The 18,536-nt window shown below is 37.1% G+C and overlaps 1 protein-coding gene across 4 annotated transcripts; it reads right to left on the bottom strand.

The window, feature by feature from the left end:
- Nucleotides 1-2,481: 2,481 nt before the first annotated feature.
- On the bottom strand, nucleotides 2,482-18,062 carry spsb4b (splA/ryanodine receptor domain and SOCS box containing 4b). 4 transcript variants are annotated; one of them, XM_079886883.1, is made up of 5 exons: nucleotides 17,952-18,062; nucleotides 11,275-11,328; nucleotides 10,999-11,017; nucleotides 7,248-8,100; nucleotides 2,482-3,166 (listed from the first exon to the last, which is right to left on the bottom strand). In XM_079886883.1, the coding sequence occupies exons 4-5, from the start codon at nucleotides 7,963-7,965 to the stop codon at nucleotides 3,039-3,041; spliced, it is 846 nt and encodes a 281-aa protein (XP_079743009.1). In that variant the 5' UTR covers nucleotides 7,966-8,100; nucleotides 10,999-11,017; nucleotides 11,275-11,328; nucleotides 17,952-18,062; the 3' UTR covers nucleotides 2,482-3,038. The 4 variants fall into 4 exon arrangements, with proteins under 4 accessions (XP_079743009.1, XP_079743007.1, XP_079743008.1 ...); XM_079886881.1 differs by lacking the exon at nucleotides 17,952-18,062 and adding an exon at nucleotides 15,913-16,160; XM_079886882.1 differs by lacking the exon at nucleotides 10,999-11,017.
- Nucleotides 18,063-18,536: the final 474 nt, after the last annotated feature.

The following is an 18,536-nucleotide window of genomic DNA, read 5'->3' as shown; positions in this document are numbered from 1 at the left end:
TAGTTGCGAGTCAATGGAGGGACAGAAAGCTCTCAGATTTCATTAAAAATATCTTCATTTAAGTTCCGAAGATGAACAAAAGTCTTACGGGTTTAGAACGACATGATGGCGAGTAATTCATTTTTGTGTGAACACTCCTTTAATTGTGTAAAACTTCCAGACAAATGACTCCCTAATGATACTAAAAATCCTACTATATTTTCTCACATTTTATTATAGGCTACTATATAAATGTTGTCCATCATTCCCATTGTCACCTCCACTTGTTCGTCTGTCCTTTCGCATCCTAAAACAACCAATTTTATAGGTGTCAGAAGTTTTATAGCATTAAACATTTAAAATTAGAAACAGAATTTCCAACACCAAAACACTTCTGTTCACGTACACCAATAATCTCCTGATTATTCGAAAGACTTGTTTCATTCTTGTCTATAGACCTTATGTAGCCCCGCCCCTTTTCAGCGCTGCGCTCGTTGTCTTTTGACTTCCGGTTTTATTTTCACAGCGATTCTGCGTATTTATGAATAAGCGGCTCGTTTTAAAATCTTCCCGGTCTACTGACATTTGTTAAGACATCTGGTTTAAACATTACAATCCTCATGATAACTTTCGTTAACTTTTGTTAACTTTATATTAAGTAAATCCACTTCAAAAGCTAATTACTCCTGGACAGCAATGCCATAGAAATATACAGAGCGACTGGAAAAACGGAAGTTCAAAGACAATATTCTAAAGATGGCGGCGCCCTCGTTTCTCTGGTGCATAAGGTCTATAGCCTGACAGAAATAACAGAGCCATCATGTTTAACTGAGCTGACACCGGGTCAAAACTGCAATGTTGAGAGAAAAACACGGATAAGACGGATCGGTGTACAAGATGAATTTTATTATTGCTCTCATAAATAATGTAAAGTACCTTTAAGTAAAATTAAAAGTATGGGCTATATCGGATAATCCTGGAGCTCAATCCACACTACAAAAAATATGTTAATAGCACACTGATGGATTAGCGGTGGATCTCCTTAATTCCCTTTCTTTCTAAAAAATAAAAAAAATAAAAACTTGGCGTACGTTTCCGTACGAATTCAGACGAAATACCACGGGCGCTTTCGAGACAGGCTTCGTGAAGCTTCGAAACCTTTGCGAATCATTTGTTTGTTTCGAACTAGTGATTCGGATCGCTGCAAGTGTCACGTGGTTTCAGTAAACGAGTCTTCATTACGTCATAACCCATGATGAGCCACTGATCTATCAACCAGATGTCTAGATATGATTGACCTTTTCTCGGGTCATTTAATACATTTGAAGGCGTTTAATGACATTTGTAGGCTATGTTTAAAAGGAAAAATTGTAGTTAAAAGTATCATAATTGTCTGATTAACCGCTTAAACAAACCCTACAATTTAATAAAATAATATTATAAAGATGGTATTAGATGATTTGTTAATTGCATTTAATATATTACACCTTCAATAAAACCTTTGGAATGGTGAAAATAAATAAATATTATTTTATCTACATCGTTTTTTTTTTTTTTTATTCTAATACACCTAATGCGAATTAATTAATTCTAATGCGAATAGGGATTAAATGTGAACAAAAGGAAAATAAGCGCTTATACAAATAAATTCCATGCAAAAAAAAAAAAAAAAAGCCCTCGTGAGACATACAGTGACCGGGAAGGGACATTTTCAGTTCATTATTTACTGTTGTCGTGGCAACGACTAAACAAAACGCACACAAACGTTTGTTTCACTATATTATTAGTGAGGACACTGCATAGACTTCAATTGATTTTCTATCACCTAACCCAACCTATAAACATACAGTAACTTACATGTGCAAAACACTAGACATGATTTGGCCGATTTATAAGCATTTTCAAATCGCAAGGACCAGTAAAATGTCCTCACGAGACAGTTGTCCTAATTTCACAATATAAGTGAGGACATTTGGACCTAACGTAACCTCACTTATACACACACAGCAATGAAAGCGACATAAACATGAATATTTAACAACGAATATATCAATATGAGCAATAAAATTGAGGTCTTAGTGTAATTTATTTTTAACTTTGAACGCTTTCTGTACGCTATTCTTCAGAGACCCACAAGGTGACGCCATTAACCCCAAAACTTAATATTATAAACCCGAAAACAGATCATATAACGTTAAATATAAATAAATCATCAGCAGGTTCAGCAAAACTCAACATGATGACCATATGAAAATACACTAACAAAAATATTACTAACTTACATCAGAATTGGCCAGTGATACAGCAATGAAAGAGCAGCAGACTGCATTTGGGTTTGGAGTTTTATTTTTATTCACATTTCAAAAGTCACAAAAGAACAAAGTGTCTGCCATCTTGCGGGTTTTCCACCGCCACCCGGAGGCCCAAAGCACAGACTGCTCTGGCAGACATCAAATTCATATAAAAATCAGATCTTGTAAAAATGTGCTTCACAGACGCCGCGGCACATTTCATAGTCGCACACTCGCGTTTATACGCTAAAACATCTGAAAACCGATTTAATCAGCTTCGTCATGATTACAGCTTGGGTGGACACAAAAACAAACAACAACAGAGAAGATTTTAAAAGATCTCAGGCACTGTGGATGATGCGTATTAGTGAAGACTGGTGAAAGAATAAGGACTTGTTTTCTGGAATAAAATACAATTTTAACATCATGCTGGATTTATGTGCAGAAAACCAAGTCTATAGTTTTGAGATAAAAGTGAAGGAAAAATCATAATCATCAGCTCTTAAGAAAATTATTTCCATGGAAGACATGAACTTGAGTCATTCTCAAACACAAACACCTTATTGTTACAAACACCTCATAATCATGTATAAAAACTAGATACTCGTCGTCTGGCTGCTCAGTCCGGTAGCGTCCGTCCCTATACGTCACTCGATTAACATCTGTGCACAGCACAAAGCTTCTACAGTCCTGAAGTCACCAGCACCGGGATCATTTCTGAGCGCGTGTCCAGTTTTTTGGCTGTGTGTGTGTGTGTGTGTGTGTGTCTCATTGGTACTGCAGGTAGTTCTTGAGTGTCTGTGGCAGTGGCAGAGACTGGATGTGATGGATTCGGTGTCGACCCAGAGCCTGTCGCGCCGCTCTCCTGCACAGCTCCATCAACGGCAGGGGTTCAGCTATGGGACACAGCAGAGGTCGGTTAGGGTCAAGAGTCAAAGACCTCAAGCGATCATGTGAAAACACTCGTTAGGACTTCATCGATTCTAGATAAGCTCAACGGTTCATGGTTGTGACATTACAAACAGCAAAAGAACTGTTAAAAAAGCCAATCACAAGAGAGGCCATTTGGTAACACTTCAGAGTGGGGAACACATTCACTATTAACTATTACTTTTGCCTCAAACTCCTAATTTACTGCTTATTAATAGTTAGTAAGGTAGCGTTTAAGTTTAGGTATTGGTGGATTAAGGGATGTAGAATAAGGCATTAATATTTGCTTAATAAACAGCCAATATACTAGTAATATGCATGCTAATAAGCAACTAGACTAGTTAATCATGAGAACTGAACCCTAAAATAAAGTGTTACGCACATTTAGAGAATAATGGAAAAGGATGGGAATGTTTGTAAAACATATTTGCGATTTAATTTGACCCACAACTAGGGTTGCAAAGGGGCGGAAAATTTCCGGTAAATTTCCGGAAAGTTTCCGGTAAATTTCCATGGGAAGTTAAGCTGGGGAATTTTGGAAATATTCATTACCACGGCAACCGCTTGCGCGTCCACTCTGAAAGTAACTGTACACATAAGAGATGGATAGATACATTATTTAAGGTTATTTCTATTCGTTAGAATATTGATATATGAACTTGTTGTCAAGTAAGCCCCGTTGCGAGCATGTGGCCTCTCTAAACTTTCAGTGTGCTGCACTGCTCTAGTTGACTTCTGCGCCTTCCCCCCCGAAAATATCACGTTAATTTTGAAAACGTAATTCCTTTTGTGAATCCTCTTGGTCATTCTTCATGTTTCTTTGACAAATATCAGTGTCTCAGTCTCGCGCACGCTGCACGTGAGTTAACCACGCCTACTTATTTACATGTCGCGGTATACACGGAATAAAAAAATCTGTTACGGTTGACATTTTCTTCTGCGCTAACGATATATACCGTCATACCGCCCAGCCCTACTTATGTGGTAAATAAAGTTATGCTAGCTTATTTAGCATCTAACTTATCAGCTTGCTATCTACTAGATGAATACATTTGTATGTGATATTTGCAATTTAAACATTTAATAAATATATTTCCCCATAATATCATCAAAACTTTGTTTAGTCCACAGGCTCAAATGTGTGCCTTCAATAGTCTTGTGCTTTGGGCTTCTGTACATGTGATGGAGGCATGCACAGTGCCAGTAGGGGGTGTGGTCTCAATAGCCATGCAGTATGCAGTGTGCTATGTGCGAGTGATTGAGGAATGGCATGGATATTCAAGTGTATTTGAATGGCATCTTTTTGTTTTAGTCAAGATTATGCTAAAATATACTTTCCTCAACTATATTTAAGTTCCCTATGAAGAGCCAACCCTCAACTTTGAAAATTCCCAGTTTATTCCCGTTTATTCCCATAAATTCCTGTTAATTCCCTTAAATTCCCATTAATTCCCATGGAAAGTTTCCATCTTTGAAAATTCCCAGAATTTTGCAACCCTACCCACAACTCACAAATGTTTAAACTACCAACATATACGGTTGAAAGTTAAAGCATAGTGGAACTTGAGGATTGACTTCATACACTACCATTCAAAAGTTTGAGATCAGAATGATTTTTTTATTAGTACTTTTATTCAGCAAGGTTGCATTAAATTGATAAAACTTTAAGAGTAAAGACATTTATAATGTTACAAAAGATGTAAAGATTTCAAATGCTGTTCTTATGAACTTTCTATTCATCAAACAATTCTGGGGAAAAATGCATCACGATCTGCACAAAAATATGTAGGAGCACAACTGTTTTCAACATTGATAATAATCAGAAATGTTTCTTGAGCAGCAAATCCTCATATTATACTGATTTCTGAAGGATCATGTGACACTGAAGACTGGAGTAATGATGCTGAGAATTCAGCTTTGATCTCAGGAATAAATTACATTTTATATTCAAATAGAAAACAGTCATTTTAAACTGTAATAACATTTCATAATATTACTGGTTTTACAGTATTTTTGGTCAAATAAAAGCCTTACCGACCCCAAACTTTTGAATGGTACTGTACATTCACTAAAAATCACAGAAATACCAGCTAATTTTAAGACACAAGCAAAAATATTAAAGAAAATTGATGTTAGTGAAGAGAAAAGATCATGCAGCACAGAAAGTCTTTGAATAAAAGGATATGCTAAAATGTATGAAATTGATGGCATTATTTATTCATTAAGTGTGACTTGCACATCCAATTATATTTAGTTATCTGTAAATAGGCTTTAGGGGGGAAATAAATTCATGATCGGTGTTGCAAGACCCATTAAAATTGCATTTTCAGAGACAAATGTTTGGAAACATGCTCATGTGCATCATGCCAACAATATGGGAATGATTTCATAGGTACATCATTTTTCTAAAAATCTGCCATTACAAAAAATGCCCTAGATGAGCTGCACATAAACATGTTACAAATGGTTGCGCAATTCCTCACATCATGAAGCAACAGCAAAGCTATGAACAGCATCTCAGCTAGAGGCTGGAAATACACTGCACGTCTATTGCCCAGACTTACAGTCAGCGACTCGATGCTAGTTGCGGAAAGTCTGCAGATTTGAGCTTGCAAATCAGATTTCACATAAAATATTGTGTGGTCTATGATGGAGACAGACTCTATTCTTTTAGCTTTAGACTTTGATTCCATTCAGTCTGAGAAGATCAAACATGCTTGATATTTTGAGACTATTTTAGTGCACGTTGTTATGCGGGGCGCATGTTTCTGTATTAGCTTCTTGTGTTCGGAACGACTTGAAAGTATTATTGTATAATACCCAGTTTTAACATCTGTTTACACCAAGACTATTAATATATAACTTATATGTTATGTTATATATTTGTTTACTATAAGCATGTGCTGCAGTTTTGTGGCCAGTGACTTTAAATGCTTAAGCTCTTTAAAGCAATATGAATTCTGATTGGCTGTCAATAGCTGAATTTAATAGCTCCGTCAATAGCTAGTGATCAAATCTGAATTAAAAATAGACATGTAACCACGTCAACTTAGAATGAATTGGTAAAATCAGATTTAAATTTCATTCGGAGGGGTTGTAAGGGGTGGTTAAAACCTTGTCTAAGCTGTTCGAGAGGACATGTAAACAACTTGAACGGACTGAAAACTGAAACCGGAAAGTTCTGCGCATGTGCAATGACGTAGAAATGGCGTAGTGACATATGACAGACAGAACGAGCTGTTAAAAAAAAAATCTTTTAAAAGTGATTCCAACGATATTGTTCCTCCGTGCCTTTATTGTTATAGTTGTGGTATGGACTTCTCTATTCTAATACAATTAGAATGATTATTAAAACTTTATAGTTATCATTGGTGTGAACGGGCCTTTAATTTGTAACAACACTATGTGTATGATGCCTTTTGTTATAAAATCCATTTAGATTTTAAAAGTAGTGTAGTGTATTACAGCCATAAAAGAAGCTATGTAGAATTTAGAAACCCTTGTTATTAGTGACACCGGTGGCCATTAAGTGAACTGCAGCCAGCAACTTTACACTTATGATAGTTTGTGTATAAAGTAGCCTATATCTGAGACCATATAGATCTGACTATATGAGACTATAGTTTGAATGAATCCCTTTTCTTTGCATGACATTGACATTACAGTACAGAAAATCTTTTTCGACATTATCCTGAACATTGTATAAGCATTTGTTTCATGAGTCACAGAACGGATGAGAGGCTCTCAGAAGCATGTGTAAATTTGATTTTCCCAGCAAAAAGGTCTGAGCCCGTCACATAAAAATTAGTCAACAGGCTTTCATAGACAACCTGGGAAGTCGGGGAAGGTCTCGTTTTTTAAAGTTTTGTTACAAGCGGTTCACACATCGGCAATAAAAAAGCGATTAATGCATAATTCGTACATATAGCCCCTTTGAATCTAAAAAGCTGGCTTCAAATCGACATGCACTGTCCTTGGATACGGGATTATAGAAAATATGGGAAAGAAGGAAAAACAGAAGTAGCAAAACCTGAAATTGATACATACGGTCTAATCCGTTGATGTAGGTCATGCTGACTTCACAGTGACCCCACACGGCGCTGACGATCGGGTACAGCCTCTTTCCTTTCAGTCCACGAAACGCCACGCCCAGGTAGTTCCCATCAGCGCAGAATCCCAGTGTGCCTTCATCCATGTCCAGCACCACCAGAACCTCTTCGGGCACGGAGAACGTCCCTTCCTCATCCTCGTCTTCAATAAACTGCGGGTACGACGGCGCCGGGCCGGTCTGGCTCTTTCTGTCGTGGTACAGTCGGCCTCGTCCCAAGTCCCAACCCCAGGATTCGGCGTCACTACCGACTAGGGCGGAATATCCGACGGCTCTCAACGGAGCCAAAGAGGTTGAGACCCCGACCACAGCGTGCGTCCCGCGCTGCCGAATGGGCCATCGCAAAGTCCAAGCGTGCAAGCCACGGGTGAAGCCGACTTTTCCCCGCACGCAGTCTGTGCTTTGGGCCACCGGGTGGCGGTGGAACGTGAGCCGGTCTTCGTCTTTGATGAAGAGGTTGAGCGAGCGGTCGTCCGGGTTCCAGGTGTGCAGCAGCTGGGTTTCCGGTCCCGCCGGAGGCATGTCCAACAGCAGCTCCAGACGGCCGGGTAACGGGATGCCGCGACTACGGAGCGACGCACACACTGGCGGATACACCAGCTCGCCCGTCTCCGGCTCATCCGCGGATTTCACCACACCCGACACCCTCTGCCCCATCACGGCCCAGCCACGGGCATCAACAACGACAGCCGGGGTTACCTCATGAGCAGGGTGGACCGGAGAGCGTCAGCCAATCAGAAGAGACGACACTGCCCCATGCACGAGAAGTTGTCCGGACCGGAGTGGGCGGCACTGTAGAGCAAAATGAAAGAGTAAGGATGCTTGTTGTGACATTTTTATGTTCCTGCACTTCAATCAAACTAATTGCAGACAAGGTGCATCAATTACAAGGTTGTTCTCGCCTGAACTCATATGCACAACATCATCATCATCATCATCATCATCATCATCATTCCTGACACGTCAGTAAACAACATGGAGGAAGGGCTAATTTTTGCCCTGAACAGGAATAAGAAAAAAGATAAGGACAAGCAATCCCATATTTTATTAATTAAAAGTTTGTACTTTACACTCAAGCAACTTCTTTTGCAAACAATATTTTCAAACATACACTACCATTCAAAAGTTTTTTAATGTTTTTTTAAAGAATGCTCTTATATACAGCCTTATATACATTTTTAAATGTAATTTATTCCTGTGATCAAAGCTGAATTTTCAGCATCATTACTCCAGCCGAGTGTCACATGATCCTTCAGAAATCATTCTAATATGATGATTTCCTAATCAAGAAACATTTCTGATTATTATCAATGTTGAAAACAGTTGTGTTGCTTCATATATTTGTGGAATTGGTGATACATTTTGTAGGATTCTTTGATTAATAGAAAGCTCAAAAGAACTTGCACAAATCTTTTGTAACATTATAAATATCTTTACTGCCAATTTTGATACATTTAATGCATCCTTGTATAAAAGTATTCATTCTTCATTTTTCAAAGCTTATGAAGAGTAGCATAGCTATCATAGGCTTATTGAATCAACTCAAGGGTAACGGCATTAAACTAGAATGGATACGCGTACACGAAATTAAAAATATGTATTAATATGAATAATTTATATAGTATAACAGATCTGAAATCTTAATATACACTTAATTAAATATTTTGCTAAAACTAGTTTATTAAGCAAACAATTTAGTTCTACCCCAGTATGGCTGTAAATCAGGAAAAGGCGAAAGAAGTAGGCGCTTCACTAAAGAGACACTCCTCAAGACTGAGATGAGTTTTCACACTATCTGAAGGAGCCACGTGCGCTCACACTCCACCGGGAGCATGAGGGAATCGGTTGTGAACCTGAGAAGACTGCGCTTTCACAAGAGTGTGTGGATCGGAGATGAAAATTCCCTCTTGAGCTACAAAGAAAGAAACGACAGCACATTTTGTTGGAATCACTGACACAAACGTGCAGTCAGGGCCAAAAAGCAAACTTGCACGGTCCAAAACCTAATCCAGTAACTCATTTTCTCCGGAAAAAGAGCCACATTTGTCACAAGTCCACATGGGGTGTGTGTGCACATTTCCCATAAACGCCCTCACATGAAGAGCACGAATCATCCCTCCAGCTGCTTCTGTAACTGAACGGAGCATCACAAGAGCCAAACACTTCTCAGGAACTGAGCTCGACTGGTCTAAGCCAAACAAAGACGCCTACATCTTAATAAACCAAAACAAGATGAAAGCAAGATGAAACAAAAAAGAAAACGAGAAAATGCTAGGTAAAAGAAGCTTGGATTTCTATGATAATGAAAAGTTACATTTTGCCAAAAAGCAAGAATACAGCTACTAATCAATGTTATAATCGGAGTGATAAAGAGATGAGATGTTGCGAGGGTGAGGGCAAGTTAATCGCTGCACCTGAAATCACACACTGAGCAGGAACTAGCCTACATCTGGATTTCAACTTACTTAGTGGCCGTTAAAAAAGTATGTATGTGGGTATTATGTACTTAGTAATAGTATGTACTTAGTAGTAGTGTGTACTTGGTAGTACTTCACTGCCATTCATAAATCCTCTCCCGTGGCCTCATGGGATTGTAAAGTGTCCATTGAATGTGTCCATTCAGAATCTCGCCGGAAGTAGTAGTTCATCCTGGGACTTTTTCACCTATTGTCTTTCGAATTCTACATATTAGGGAAGTATTCTATTTCGGACGCAGTGAATGTCTTTGATGAAAGATTATGAATAAAATAATAATGATTATGTGCATGGATAAAACAAACACAGCAATATTCCCTGAAAAGAGTTGCCAATTAGATTTCATGGTGACTTTAACATTTAAAAATTAAGAAATTAAGCCAAATATCAGTATTGTAAATGTATAGTTGTACCACAAGATAAAATTATAATATTATTTTTCTTTAAATACCAATTTTTTTACAGTGAATATTACTAGAGTAGTATCTCTTTTTAATTGTTTATCAAAAAATAATTATTTTAATATATTATTATTATTATTATTATTTAGAAAAAAATTACAGTGAAATTATAACAGTAATATTTATTTTTGTTATAACATTTTTATTTAATAATTGATCATCATTATTATTATTAAAATAACAATAATTAATATCATTAAAAATATTTTATAGACAATGATTCATAAAATCACAAAATGTTTGGCCAAATTGTGCAGCCCAAAAAAAACAAGCACAGCATGGAGCATTTTTAAATAAGTAAATAAATAAAATCACATAAAATTTGTCTCAGCAAAAAATAAAATACCATTTTTTCAAATGCTAAAATTTGATTTTTCCTCAAAATGGCAGCCCCAGTTTCTAGTGTGAAATGGTTGGTTACTTAATGGCTCAAGCCAACCCTCAAGTCTCTAGATATTGTTTGTGTATCTCATTCACTTTTTCCCCAACCAGTTGGCCAAGATTATACATCTCATCGCCTAGAATAGTAACAGCACACATATCATCCACAAGACACGCGATTTGAGGAATCATTCTTATCTGGAGCACAAAAAGTGTGGGATGAAGTTCAGTACTAAGTGTTACGGGTTTGTTCAAATCAATACCTATGAACATATATAGTAATAAAAGTGATTTGAAGAATGAGATTTTGTCAAGCACATATAAACACCGGATTACTCCACACAACAAACACACAAGAACAGTCTGAGCTTACCCTGCATGCATTGCTTCTCCTGTGTCAGCAGAGAGCAGGAGAAAAGGGAGAAAATGAAAGAGAAATGAAAAGGGGTAAAGCAGTTCACAGTGGAGAGATTCCAGAGCAACTCTCCTCCCTTCAGCCAAACACAGAGCCGCCTTTCCTCTCTCTATCTCACACACACACACACACACACACACACTCGCTCATCCAGAACACTCCTCTCACTCATGACGATGGTGATTCACCGGCATGAACTGTGGTGTAAGTGTGAATAACTGAGCAAACACTTACCTTCCAGATCCCTGCAGGACTGAAGGAGGACGAGTTGTATTAGGCCTTGAACTCCTGCACAGAGACAAAGAGGAGTTCTGTTAGGAAAACTGCTACCTGTGCACAACCAGAACATTTAATCAGTCAGCACACATGCAGGAGTTTGTGTTTCTCAGAGAGTAAAACAAGCTTATCTTTTTTTCATTTTCACGTAAACTAGGGGTTGCGCTGACAAATCGATTAGTTTCTTGTGAAGAAACTGGTTTTATTGTTATATTTTGAGTAGTATTCTACAGTGTTCTTACTGCACACACTGCATTTTATAAGGACAAATTCCCAGGATGATTAATATTAATGTATTAACAATGTATTGTTACAATGTATTTAAGTATTAATGTTAATGTATAAATAAACTATTATTCAATTATAATTTACATTCTGTATAATATCCCTTATAATGTGCATGCAGAAATTAACGTTAACCTACATTAATAATTTTTTTTTGGTTTTATGGTTGTTTGGTATATATATTATATATATATATATATATATATATATATATATATATATATATATATATATATATATATATATACAGAGACAACACATATATATATATTAGGGCTGTCAAACGATTAATCGCGTTTAATCGCACCCAAAATAAAAGTTTGTGTTGTTTACATAATTTATGTGTGTGTATGGAGTATAATTATTTTCTATATATAAATACACACACATGCATATATATTTAAGAAAAATGTGTTATTTATATATAAAATATTTATATATAATATAAATTATATATAATATAAATATATATACACAGTATATACATGCAAATATTTCTTAAATATATACATGCATGTGTGTGTATTTATATATAGAAAATAATTATACACCGTACACACACATATATTACGTAAAAACAAACTTTTATTTTGGATGTGATTAATCGCGATTAATCGTTTGACAGCCCTAATATATATATATATATATATGTTACCAAAATATGTCCTGAGTAAGCAGAGTACATGACCTTCACCAAAAGCAGCATTTGTGCCTCATTACAGTAAACATTGACCCGCTGATTAGTCAACTAGAAAGAATAAGCAGTCGTGCACGGCCTAGTGGACACAAAAACAGCTGGTCAAGCCCGACTACCGCCCTGCCCTCCATCTGTCACATCTGCATTATTCATGCTTGCAGTGTCCTACATTAATAAGGTATCGAAAACTGTCTGATCAACAGAGATGTGGTGCTGTGGAGCATCGGAGCCATGTTTGAGTCCAGTTGTATAAGTGAAGTTATTGTGCATAGTGTTGATTTAACACAGGACTATCAGCACTAATAACTTCTTTAGGTGTAGTATAAGAGCAGAGCAACACATGTGGTCAGCAGAGGTGGACAGTAACAAAGTACATTTACTTGAGTACACTTTTTGAGTATCTGTACATTACCTGAGTATTATCTTTTCTGGAAACTTTTTACTTTAACTTCCCTACATTTGAAAGACAAATATTGTACTTTTTACTCCACAATGATTCTGTCAAGGTCTTTGAGTAGAAAGTGGTAACGTCAATCAGAGGATGATTTTGGCTGCAGGGGCTGCTTTTTGGTTGGAAATGAAAGTCGGGTTGACGTCAGCTGATTTTCATTTCCAACCACAATACAACGTCTGCAACGCTGGAGATTAAAGGACAGAGATTAAAGGATAACTGTCGCTAAAATGCAACCTATGGTATTTTTGTTAATCTACCAGTCAGAGGCAAACTTTCGTGTGAAAGCATAATTAGAATGGAAACGCCATTTTTAAGTTTGACCGTATTTTCGTTCAAATTGCCTTTTGAATGTGTCGAGCCTTCTTAGCGTTTTAAAAATAGCTTTTTTTGATGCTATCATAGTCGTGCCCCAAGCACTCCCATTCAAAAGGCAATTTGACCGAAAACGAAAATACGGTCAAACTTAAAAGTGGCGTTTCCATCCTAATTATGCTTTTAAACAAAAGTTTGCCTCGGGTAGATTAACAAAAAGACTCTAGGTTGCATTTTGGCATGAGTTACCCTTTAACGTCAATATGACGTTGGATTCTGATATCAACCTGATTTTCATTTTCAACATTGGGTTTGGGCTTCTAAATGCGAATTTTGTCATTGTTTTGGAGCACACTAGCTTATAGATAACAGTAAGGCTAAGATATATTTCATACTAAAAGCCAAAAAACTTTAAATAGGGCACTATTTGAGGGAACAGCCATTTGGGTGTCCGAAACCATTGTGGACGTTATTGAGTGCACTTATTCAATCTCACATTCAATCCAGAAATACATGTGATATAGATATGAGGGTAGGCAGGCATAGATTCAGAGGCATAAGGTACTGTAAGTATTACATTGAACAATGCAACAATAATAAAACAATGCATTGACATTTACTTTAGATACTTAAGTAGTACTTTTAAAAACGAGTAAAAATTGGTCTTTACAACTTGTACTTGTAACGGAGTAATATTTGACTACTAGTATCTGTACTTTCACTCAAGTAAGGAAGTTGTGTAATTTGTCCACCTCTGGTCAGTGACTCAACCAGCGTGACATTCACAGCCAGTCACAATGAAGTTCAAAGGTCACAAAGAGTTCAACGTCTGGTCAACGAAGACCCCTGAAGCATGTGTTTGTGCTTCCGTGACGACCTCAAACGACGTTTGACCCCGGTGATCGGTACACGTCTTTGCATGAGCCATAAAAAAGGAGAGAAGAGAACGAGATGAAAGAAAGAGGAAGAGGAAACAGTGCTGGGACTTCCTGCTTCCGTCTGTCTCGTTCTGAGCATGCTCGTAAAATGACCGAGCAGAATGACCTCAGCTGAAAGGAGAAATGACAGCACTGTAGAAATCGCTTTAGAAACACAAGACAGAAGCTGAGAAAATTAACTTTTGGCCTCTTCATGAGAAGAGCCATATTATAATAATCATTTAAAATAAAACGGCACATTCCCAGAACATTCCAATTAGGGCTAAAATAGGCTATATAACTTTGCAGTAATGTTAAATTTTTTATTTTAAGATTTAATAATCTAAGTTAAATGCATGAATATAATACTGTTCAATGTTAATTTACATTCAACATAATACAACTTATAACATGCATCATGCATGAACAAGAACATGAAAATTTGGCCTTTTTCAGTGGATGGTCAACAGCAACACTATGCAGAATTAAAGTTCCTTTTTCAACACTCAAATTATTGCATTTCTCTAAAAACTGGGCAACACTTTAGTTTAGGGTCCAATTCTTCTCACTATTAACTATTTACTTATTAGTATGCATATTACTATGTTTATTAGTACTTATAAAGCACATATTAATGCCTTAGTCTGCACGATCATATTCTACATCCCTTAATCCTTCCCAATACCTAAACTTAACAACTACCTTACGAACTTTTAATAAAACAGTAATTAGGAGTTTGTGTCAAAAGTCATTGTTAATGGTGAGAATCGGACCCTAATCTAAAGTGTTATCGGACACTGTAAAAAATATATTAATACAGACCCAGGTGACCAAACATTTGAATTTAAAAGATATAATATATATTTGTAAATTGTCTATTTTGCATTATGATTTTCATGGCAACATTTCAATAAAGGAATGTGCTTGTCATGGAAAAAAAGTGCAAATGTCCCAATGCAGAAAACTAATGACAAACAGTCTCTTTTCTAAAGCATACTGCTTTTTTCTTAAGTAAAGTGACAGTTCATACAAACCATTACAATCAAGAAGAGAGAAAGCAATCTTGACAGAATATTTAGTTCGGCTTAACTACTCATTTAAAAGCACGATGCTAATTCTGATTGACATATGCCAAGTCTTTATTTGATGAACCCTTCAACCTTTAAAGGAAACAAAACTTAGAGCTCAAACAAACACACTGTACACGCCTGCCTCAGTGCTTGTTTGCATAAGGGTTGAGTTTAAGGTATTCATAATGAATAACGAACATATGCAAATTATACAGGTAATGGGAAGCGGGGCAAGGTTTTAAAGAACAAAGACGGATGAGACAAAGGGAATAGAAAGAACTTTGCAGAACTGACATCAGCCCACACTAAGAAATAAATAACACGTCTGAATCATTCCTGACATAATTTTTTTTTTAAAAGTATATACAAAAAAGTTTAATAGTCTCCCCCATTGTTCACCAGTGATTAATTCATGCATTTCACAATGTCTGTGGTAGATAAAAACACAGGGAGGGAACAAGCATGATTAGATTATCTCTGTAACTCTTTCCACTGTGACCTTTACACGTAAACACTCATGGAAATTGACACACAAACCTATTTTCAAAACATCCCTTTTTCATGTGCACTGCCTGACTGACAACGTTTTTCAAAAAAAAAAAAAAAAGCCTTGAACGAAATATTTAGACACATCTGTGCAAGCGAAACAACGAGTTTTAAAGGTGGATAAGGCCAAATATGTTGCTGGCATGAGGCACAATTAAAGAGCCAGTGTATTTGAGGCATGAAAACATGTATGACATGATCCAGAACTAGAATACATAATCATGCAACGACCCGATACTGTCCTGCGGTTTCAGCTGCTTTGAAACAATCTAACGCACAAACACAAACAAACCAGCCACGCGCTCGTCTACTTACTCTCGCGAGAATCCCTCGCAGCTTCAGCGCAGACAAAAACACTCGCCGCCAGTCCCGAGATTTACACTTCTACACTGTATACGCCCGTATATAACGTGTCAAATTCGTTTAAAACGAACTTTAATGCTGAACGAACGCGTCGGCGTCCTGTCTCTCGCTTCCGGCGGAGAGGAACAGACCGCGCGCTGACGGCTTTTGTTCCGCGAGCTCCTTAGCGAGTGACGTTACGCAAGGCCAGTGCGAGCTGATTGGCCGCGTCGACGCGAGGGCGATGACGAAAGCATGAAGGGTTCTGGAGAAACGAAGCTTTTCGAAACTCTGAATCATTTGAACCAATTGCTTGGCAAAATGATTCACTGAATCGCAGCGCTCCAAACACCACAGACTGGCTCAGTTTTTGCTGGTCAAAACTGCGCTAATGCAACAAAACCTCAGCTCAACCTCAGGTTATACAAACCACTTGTTTTCATGAAAGTGTTAAAATTGCGCAAATGCAACAAAACTTCAGCTCAAACTCAGGTTTTACAAACCACTTGTTTTCACGGAAGTGTTATCTATTAAATGCATTGCACAAATAATTAAATGCCATTAAATAAGTTTCTGTAAATATTTTCATTAATATGTGGGCCTAGGCAGGACTTGGCAAACTAGGTCAATTAGAAGCAGTTAAATGTACTTATTTTAGTATCATACATGCACTCTTACTATGATGTGACCATTTTTCCTATTGTAACAAACTCTTATGAACCGTGACCCCAAAACCGAGGTACATCCTACCGAATCGTGACTTCTGTATACCATTATATACCCCTACAATCTATTTTAAGGTTTAATTTTGGTTTGGCTTAAATATAAGTTGAATGTATGTATGCATAATTTACTGTTATTACTACAGTAAGTACAGAAGCTGATTCGCCGGTCCTTTCTTCTGGTCTCTGCATGCACTTGACCAGTGTGTGTTAGCCAGAAGTGCTGATCAGTGTGTGTTAGCAAAAGCTGATTCCACATTGAAGCTGAAGACAGCATTCTCTGTCTGAACTGGCACAATCTCAGCCTTGAATAATCAATCTCTTAATAAACTAAAAACGGTGGTATATCTCAGTGAATTATGGGTAGGCTATGTGGACACCTCAGTGCAGTTTACAGAGGTGCATTGCAGGCTAAGAGTTTAATAGATGGAGGATGAAAAGCTTGAGAAAGGAATAATCCATATCCTTCCTGATGTAATTGTTGCTCCTGCTTCATGCTTCTGCACAGCTCTTCACCTCAGAGAGCTGAAATGTTGCTCAAATAAAGTTAATTTAATCATGTAATACATGTGCCCATATCACCTATATCGATTCATAATCAGACTTAGCTAAAAACCGAAAACTTTTTGTGTTCTGGACATTTTTTAAAACTATTACATTATCATATCCGTGTAAACTACAAAAACGCGAATTTGTGAAAACGCTGACGACATGCGCATGCGTATCACGTGTTCAGTCTATAGGCACGTAGTGTTTCTTTACGAAGTGCATCCTCATATAAAAAACTACTAAAATGTTACCGCTCAAATAAATATGCATGTGGATATTGCACACACACAAAAATCCTCTCCCGACGTAAATGTAACTCCCTTCGAATGAATGCAGCCTCCTCATCTATAAAGGGTCCTGTATAAAAGGACAAGCCAGTTTTGTCACTTTGACGATGGCTGTATGATGAAAATGTGCCCAATGAATGAATACTGCACTGCAAAAAATAATATTTTCTTCAATTAAGTGCATGTTTTCTTATTTTGCAAATTATCTGCCAATGGGGTAAGAAAAATAATCTTGTTTCTGTTTGCATTAAGATTTTTTTCTTTGTAAAATGCACTGAATTTAGATTTTTCCCCAACCGGAAACAAGACTAAATATCTTATATAACTTTTATTATATAGAAAATGCATCTTGATTTAAGAATTTTTAGATATTTGTACCTGAAATAAAAAAAAATACTCTTAAGAAAAGCATTTTTGCAGTGTGAATGAATGAATGAAGTATTTAAACACTTACCGTTTAAAAAGGGGGATTAGACCGAAATAAACTCTGGGTTTACTGAAGAAAACCTGCTCCCGACCAGGTTAAGTTCGGAGTAAATCACCATGGTAACTGACCTCTAAGTGTAAGTTAAAGAAAAGAAAGAGGAAGAGGAAACAGAAACAGGCTCGACTTACCCCGCTTTCTCGGGTTTGAGATTCCTCCCATTCCGAAACGGAAAACCCAGAGTTTCCCTCATTTCAGGGTGAACATACTCATGAAAGGCCTCATGACACATAATGCGTTTCATCACATTAGATTTCATTAAACTCTGGAGCTGGTTAATGTGAAGCTGTGATCTCTCACGCTCATGCTGAAAGGCTTGTTTCATTCTTGTCAATAGTCTGGCAGAAACAGAAGTGCTGAAAAGCCTCTTCTTTCATTCCAGTGGTTCCTTAGTTTCATTACGGTGACGTCTGTAGATCTTCTGTAAATTGGCACATTATATTAAGCACAATGCACTGTGTCAACAGGCTGAGACAAACTACAGGATCATGACTTGTGAAACGAAATCTATTACTGTCTCTTAAAACACTATAATGGACAAACACATTAATTAAA

Source organism: Squalius cephalus (genome assembly GCF_949319135.1).
Source record: "Squalius cephalus genome assembly, chromosome: 11".
NCBI lineage: Eukaryota > Metazoa > Chordata > Actinopteri > Cypriniformes > Leuciscidae > Squalius > Squalius cephalus.
Note: the sequence above shows the minus strand (reverse complement) of the source record. Positions and strands in the feature narration are given on the sequence as shown.